Below are 7,724 nucleotides of genomic sequence, written 5' to 3' on the forward strand. Positions count from 1 at the left end.
AAGAGACAGGTGGAAGAAACCTGAGTTTCACAGTTTAGTCCCCAGGTTCAGATCCCTCGTGCTCACTGCTTACAATTCCTCCTGGGCTGGTTGATCCAATGTTTCAAGTGCAATTGTAAATGTCAACCATCAGCCTCCCCTGGGCAACCAGTGCGTCTTCAAAGAGGCCTCTTTCAACTGCCTTCCAGCAGCCCGCAGCAAGGAGTAGGCAGAGCATGGTTTCCCAAGCCCTCTGTTTCCTCAAGTCATATCCTCTTAATGATACTCACCTTATATGGACAAGTGTAGAAGGCATCAATAAACCATTACCTTTTTCTCTTTTCTATCTGCCTTTCTGTAATTTAAGGGTAATTGTATCTTCTAAATATCTTGGGTACTGGCACAAGTGACATCTGTTGCATGACTGGCCCCCTGAACGTGCTCTGCAGCCATGCCCCAACAGAAATGCACAGCTGCAGACAGCTTTAAAAGTGGCTAATCACATGACAAATTAACCCTCAGGTAATGAGGGATCAGATGAAGGTGCTCCAAAGCGGAGTGCCTTAAGAAACTTCTGTTAGTCCCCGTGCGGGATCAGGGCTGGGCTGATGCATTTTAGACACATCCCAAGTGCTGTCTGTACAAAGGGAGGGGGAACGAATGCACTGAGGGTTGGGGTTTGCCCAGCCTGAGCTGGAGCGGGGACAGGTGGATTGGAGCCCCCCAGCCCCTCTCCCTCCAGTTCAGGCTAGGCAAACCCCAGCCAGCATCGTGCTCCCCCTCCCTCCCTGCAGACAGCACCAGAGTTGGGAAGGGGAGTGGGGGGGAGGGGTGCTAGGGTAGAGAGGCTGCAGGCAAGCAGCTCCTTCGCTGGATCGGCTCCGAAGTGGAGCTTGATCTGTCCCCCTGCCCTCCCCCCTTTCTGTAAAGCAACATGAGTTAGAGCGGGGAGCTGCACTGCATGTCTGTCAGTGCCCCTTGTTAACTCGGGTGTGATCCACACTCCCCTGAAGACGATGGAAACATTTCCACTGTCTTTGAATCAGGCCCTACAAATGGCATTTTCACCAAGGTACTTTGCCATCCTTCTCTATATGATCAACTGAACATGAGAGGACCCATCTCACCCTTACAGCATGCAAGCCTGCTTTCCATTAAAATAGCAGCACTGGTGTGGCCAGTGACATCTTGGGGGGGAAATACAAAAATTAAATAACCTCTGCCCCCTGAAATTTAAACACCTGCTACCCTTTGGGAGCCACAAAGATATTATCCAGGGACAGTACTGCACAGTTGCAACACTTTTTGGGCAAAGGTTTTGAAGTCATTAGTTGCAAAGCAATACCCACAGCATTAGATGGTAGCAGGCATAGCTGCACTAATGGCAGAACATTAAGATCTACACTTTTCCCGGTTTGGAATTAAAGTCTACAAGATAGGTTGCACTTTTATTAACAGTTAGTATTACCTGAGCACTGGACAGGTCCCAACCAAGATCGTGGCTTAACTGTGCTGTATGGACTCACCTTACAGCAGGGCTATCTAGGAGAAGGCTCAGAAGTTAGGCAGAAAAGCTGCATTGCCTACCCATATTTTACAGATGGAAACCCAAGAGAGACACAGAGAGAGACTATCAAATGACATTAGTACACTGAGCCTGTAGCACAGCACAGAACTGAATCGGGAGGAGTCTCAGTCCAGTGCCTTCAGCATGGAACCATCCTTCTCTTCTGCACTGGTGTGAGACAATACACCGTTCATGAGCATGCAAACATTAATCCAGTGCAAGACCCAAGCGGTAACACCCTGGCCTGCTGGGTTTCAGTCAGGACTCCTGCTGCAGCTCCTTTGAAGCCTCTCTCTCTAAAAGCATTTAACTCCTAGAGATGGTGGTGTTGCCTTAAGGGAGTGGAGGTGAGAAGGATGCAAGGATCCCACCCCATCCAGGTCCGGAGCCCTGTTTTGACCCACCATTGTGGGCTTCGGTCAGGCAGTACTTACATGCTGGTGTACATCCGCTGGCCATTCTGCTGGTTCTGTAGGCGTGTTTTTGCCAAGTCAATGGGAAACACACAGGTGACCCCGATGAGCCCAGCTATCCCTCCATTGATCAGCTTGGCAGGTAAACTGCAAGGGATAAGCAAAAGACAGGTCTCTGCAATGGGAATTTAAGTCAAAGAGGGGACGAGAACCTGGAACAGAAAGCTGGACCCTGAGAACACATATCAACCACACTGCCCTGAGGCAGGAATATCCATGCAAGGCACTCAAGTGCTTCTGCCAGGTACACCATTTATCCCAGTTCTACAGATGGGAAAACTAAGACACAGAATAACAGGTCAAGCAACGGATTAAAAAAATCAGTGAACCCCAGACCCTTCAGCCACAGTTCCATAGTCTTATCAGCCCTTCAAACCCCAAAGAAAAAAAACTCTAAGCCGCTTTTGATTGAGGTACGTGTCATTACCACTTATTTCATCACTGGCCTTGTCGGTAAGGCATTAAGCTGGGACTTTGGAGACCCACGTTCAGTTTCCCAGTCTGTGCCAAACTCCGTGGGACCCTGGGCAAGTCACTTAATCTGTGTACCTTAGTTTGTCATGGGTAAAATGCAGACGGATCACTTGCACTCACTTTTTTTTGTCCCTCTTGTCTATTTAGACTGCCTCTCACTACACATGTACCACAGTGAGCACACTGAGGCCTCAGTCTCCATTATGGGCAAATAAAAGATATAATAAGTCCAACAGTTGTCAGGCAGGTATACCCGCTTCTTTGAGAAAATGGGGAAACCTAGTTGTATCATGAAATCTGGCTGCCACCAGCAGGTGGACAGAAGCCTGAATGGACCCTGCAACTCCAAAGCCATTCCCTCCATCTCTCAGCCCCTTCTCCCCCCCCCTCTCTCTCTGCAGGGACCACCTCTTAGGATTGGCTTCCTCAGCTAGGAGGGCCCAGGCTGGTGAGCTCCCACCATGGCTCTGTCCTTGGAGCTCCTGACTAGTCAGCAGGTGGCACTGCTGAGTGGCAAACTCAGGCCTTCAGCAGTTTGGGGTTTGTTCACACACTGACGGGAACTGAGTAAAGCTTTCAACATGAAGCAAGAACATGCCCCGACTCCAGAGATAGACACCACCAAATCAGCACGTGGGTTCAGATTGGAGCACTCCATTTGCTTTAGTCCAGTACCCCACTTAAAAAGTGTGTCCCGCCCCCCCGCTACACCCCCAGTAGCACTCAGGGACTGAAAAGTTACTAGCCCAGAGTCCAAGGTTGTCTATAGTCCCTCAAGGGCCAATGCCAGACCAAGGGAACAGCATGTTCTGACCCCATTTAAGGATCTGGTCTCTCCTTAACCGTCAGGAAGAGGAAGGAGTGTTTTAGTGCCGGAAAGAAGGCAGTAGACACACTTCTAACTAGTGATTCATGACACATTAGCTGTTAACAGCATGTGTGAAAAACCCATTGCAAAGGGCTTAGCTGACAGGCGAGCATTATATGCTTTCAGAACCAGTAAAGACATCTCAAATACTGCTCCTGGAACTCTGTTCAGGAAGTGGGGCATGGAAGAGTGTGTGTATGAGGCACTAAAAGCCTGGTAAACCACTACAACAGGAGTCAGTGGAGCCTCTTGGACAGATGTTAAGCTGCACACTTGCAGATGTGGAGGGATGAGATTTCACATTCCAAGAAATCAGAAACAGAAGCAGGCAGCACATGTGTGGCAAGTGTCACTCTCCACTGTAGCTAAAGACGAAGGGAGCCCACAAGATCGTTCCAGTCCGTTTCCTCCAGAAAAACTGCAGGACATGAACCCTGGGACATGGGATGTGCTGGATATTCAAATGCTGATTGAGTGTGCTCCTGATCACAGCTAAATGGACTGAGAAATACTACGAGCCCATGGAGCGAATTGCCCAAGAGGCCTCCTCTTTCTCCAGGATAATACATGTTTCACAGAAGGCAGCAGGGCTCAGAGACATGGACAGAAGCACTGTTCCAAGCTAAGGTGCTGGCAGGATAGGTTGCTGGAGTGATGCAAGGTGAACAGACAGGCTGACTGCCAGAGCAGCTTGGCAGAGGCTCTGTTAACACCTCCTGCACTGAGAAGCCTTCCAGAGTACTATCTATAATGGATGTGGCAGAAGCGATCAAGTTACTGGCATAGCAAGAAAGTTTGTGCCTCGGTTCAGGTTATGAAGGCTTAGGGGTATAGGACAGGGAGTAGGCCTCCAGGAAACAGAAAGCGAAAGGCACTTCCTCCTTAACACACAACACTGTGGCCCAAGCACCAGCGCTATTGTGCAAAAGATAAAAAGGGAACAAATGGTAAAGGTCTGGGCTGGCTGGGAGGGGGGGAGGGAGTATACAATCCGTTGGGCTGGTAGGGAGCCTGAGGCAGTATACAATCTGCAAGAGGCCTGCAGAAAGCTTCTCCCCTTGGCTGTTATTAGGCTGTGGGAAATGCTTGCTCAATATGCCCAGCGCATATGGATTTCAACAGATCAGATCCCTTCAGAAACAACACAGTGAGGGGGAGAACATGTTTACAGACTCGCATGGCCAAATATTTCTGGAAGACTCTGTGGAAGTGCCCCCCTGAAATGTATACCATCAACCCAACTTGCAAATGGGAAAACTGAGGCACAGAGTCCAAGTGCAGCTTCAGAGCAAAGATGAGCTTGAAATTAAGACAGGTGATCCCAGTTCTACCACCAATTTTCTTGGGTGGTACTGGGCAATTTACTCAGCCTCTTTAACTTATATCTCTTGCTAAATGGGATAACCTTCTCTTTCTCTCATCCTCTATCCGATCTATTTAGACTACTTAGACTGTGAACTCTTCTAGACAGGCATTGTCTCTTACCAGGTGTGTGTACACTACTTACCATTTAGTCCTCCATTGTGCTATAGCAATACAAACAAAAGAAAATACTTTGCCAAAGTATGTGCAGCAAGTGCACAGCACAGGTAGGAACAGGCTCTGCTCTTCTGCAGCCCAGGCTTGACTGTTAGGTCTCCAGGAATTCTTCTTTCCTTGCTCTATACCCAGCCAGTAAGCTAAAAAGGCATCCTGGAAAGCAATGCGTTATCCCTCTGCCTCAATCTCAGCCTCCTGCCCTGCCTGCACCCTCTAGCTGTTCAGCTACAGCTGGGTTTATGGTACACAGATGCCCGATATTAGTCTTTCACTCTGCTATGGTCATCAGGCATATACAGCTACCAGGCCTATCAAGGGTGAATCTAGGCATGCACTTCACAGAAGAACACACACCGAGCTCCTGACACTCATGACAAATGTTTTTCAGGGCAAAAGTGTACTAGAACAGGGGTGTCAAATTCACCCTGAGCTGGATCTGAACTGAAGGGCTCCCACCAGGCTTGATCTGTGGGGCCAGCGGCACTTACAACAGGTCCAGGGGCTGTTGGGCAAGCAAGGACTGTAACTGCACAGACCTTACTTGGCCTCCTGCCACTGATGATTAAAATCCATTAGGGCCCAAGGACATGGCCCCATTGCCAACTCCCTCAACTTCTGATAGCTCACCAGGCAGAAACCAGCACACAGGCTATACATTTGACACCACTGTATTAGAGTGTCTTCTAGTTGCTGTATGCTCAGTTTAGGAGCCATGGTTTTTCCTTGCAGGAAAAGAGTCCAACCATAACAAGCCCCAGTAAGAGCAGCCAGTTTCTCACCAGCATCAGACACAACCAAATCCCCAAGCCCTTTGTCACAAGATAACATTCATCCTCTGACCTCACTGCTCCCTGAGGTCAGCAGTTGTGCATTAATAAAGGGGTTTGACATTGGAACCATAGCATAGCTTGGGAACCAGACAGGAGATGCCTCTATTTTGGACCAACTCTGAACAGTAAGCAAATCATGAACCCTGGCTGAGCTAGCAGAAATTAAACTCACAGACAGGGCTCTGCTAAACCCCTGAAGCCAGGTTTCTGGAAAGGTTTGTAGTGTAAGCCACAGGAGTCAGAAGCACTTTCCAAGACAAAAATTCAGCCATGAGGCTAACAGATGCAGGGTTTGTCAGATACCAGCTGTGCACTCCAGTTGTGCTGGTCATTCTAGATGGGAATGGCAGTGCTGGGATACAACATCCCCAAGATTACACAAAGTCTGCCTCAGTGAGAGGGTGCAAGAGAGCTACATACTGGAACAGCTCCTCCAAGGGCTTCAATACATGGACAAACAGGAGGGCACCTAAATGCACCTCTAAAAGGTGTAGAAGCAAGGAGATGGGAAGTGCAGGGTAAAAGATAGAAATAACAGAGGGACACTAGACAGGAGACAAGGAGGAGAGGCTGGACAGAGCAGGTGAGAAGGGAACAGAGAAGGATTTAGAGTGTATAAGGGTATAAGTCACCATCTCATCTACATTGCTACATACCACACAGCAATCCTCCCATCCAGTCACTCCAGTCTGGGAGGGGGCACACAGTAGCAAAACTTTTTTACCTGATCTGTTTATCAGCCATTTAATTCAGACTTGATCCTGTTAAAAATGGACTTGTTCCTTCTGAACGAATGTGCCTTCACTGCTTTCTTTTTCAGTCACCGCCTCAATCCTAACAAAGGTTGGCTTTGATTTTCCTGAGAAGAGAGACAAATAAAAAATAATAATTTTAAAAAAATGAAAAGGACATCATAGGAGATGAGACTGAGAACAAGGAAATGAGATACCCAAAGCCTGAACCATAGTGGGGATGGGTCCAGTGTATGCCAGGGCCAACCCCATTCCTGATTAAAGTGAGCCTGGCCTATTATAGAGCAGCCATCTCACACTAGGGCGTGGGATCATGTTTTGTGCCCATAAAGCTAGTTCGCTGCAGGTCAGTGATTTGGTCACAGGGACTGCTCACAAACTACAGGCAGGACCTGCTTCCTCAGAGAGGAAGGGAGGCGAGTCACTCTCCCTTCTCACTCTTATTTTGAAGAGACAAGTTTCCCAATTGATTTACTTTCTGCCACATGCAGAAAAAAAAAGTCTCAAGGCTGAAGAATCATCACATCTGCACACCCACCATATGGCTTTGAGAGGGCTGCCAAGGGCACCAAGCTGTAGCAACGCAGGAGGAATGGAGGGCAATGAGACTAAGCCAACACCCTGCACAGCTTAATGGGACAGCAATATATTTGGCAGCTGCATTTTCACACCCTTTGGTTACCCAGGCCTGAAAGAGACCTCCTGGCTCATCAGCTACTGCAGGTGACCATGTTGTAGGACCCCTTTCACAAACTGACCCAGCTCCACCTTAAAACCAATCAGATGTATTCAAATTTCCAGCCTACATTTATCCATAGCCAATTTTAGCCCCATCCATTCTAGTGCCCATTATGTTCTTAAGCTTAAATAGCTCTTCTCTGTCCCCTCTGTTCACCCTTCCTGCCCTCCAGTGCATTTAGGAACAGCAAATCACATCTCAGCAAAATGAAAGCTAAAGTCAAGCTCCTTTAATCTCCTCCCATAAGTCAGGATGAACTGGGAAATGGACAGCTTTGCAGCCCTTCTTCTGCACCTATTCCAGCTTGAATGAGTCTCCCTTGAATTGGATGGCCAGAATGGCATGCAGTAAGGGTGTCAAAGAGCCAGTCTGCTAAACCCTATTATTCTGCTTATAGTGTTACCTCTGGGTCTCAGGCTGGACCTACACACCACATCCTGCATGTAGGGCCAGTTCATGCATCTGATCTAGCCCGCAGACCAGCCTTGCACCCCTCACCTGGC

General features: G+C 48.4%; 1 protein-coding gene across 3 annotated transcripts in view; it reads right to left on the reverse strand.

Annotated features, from left to right (window-relative positions):
- Nucleotides 1-6,934, reverse strand: part of SLC25A22 (solute carrier family 25 member 22) — a 40,052-nt gene extending 33,118 nt beyond the window's left edge. Inside the window, exons 1-2 of one of the 3 annotated variants that reach the window (XR_003092971.1) lie at nucleotides 6,455-6,934; nucleotides 1,981-2,106 (exon numbers count right to left, since the gene is read on the reverse strand). Coding sequence is in view for 2 of the 3 variants with exons in the window: in XM_006019206.3 (XP_006019268.1) it covers nucleotides 1,981-2,106; nucleotides 6,455-6,474 (146 nt within the window). In the remaining variant the exon portion in view is untranslated. The remainder of the gene's footprint in view (nucleotides 1-1,980; nucleotides 2,107-6,454) is intronic. The other 2 variants (XM_025198581.1, XM_006019206.3) reach the window with 2 other exon arrangements.
- Between the last annotated feature and the right edge of the window lie 790 nt (nucleotides 6,935-7,724).

The sequence above is a fragment of the Alligator sinensis genome, unplaced genomic scaffold, assembly GCF_000455745.1.
Source record: "Alligator sinensis unplaced genomic scaffold, ASM45574v1 scaffold907_1, whole genome shotgun sequence".
Classification (NCBI taxonomy): Eukaryota; Metazoa; Chordata; order Crocodylia; family Alligatoridae; genus Alligator; species Alligator sinensis.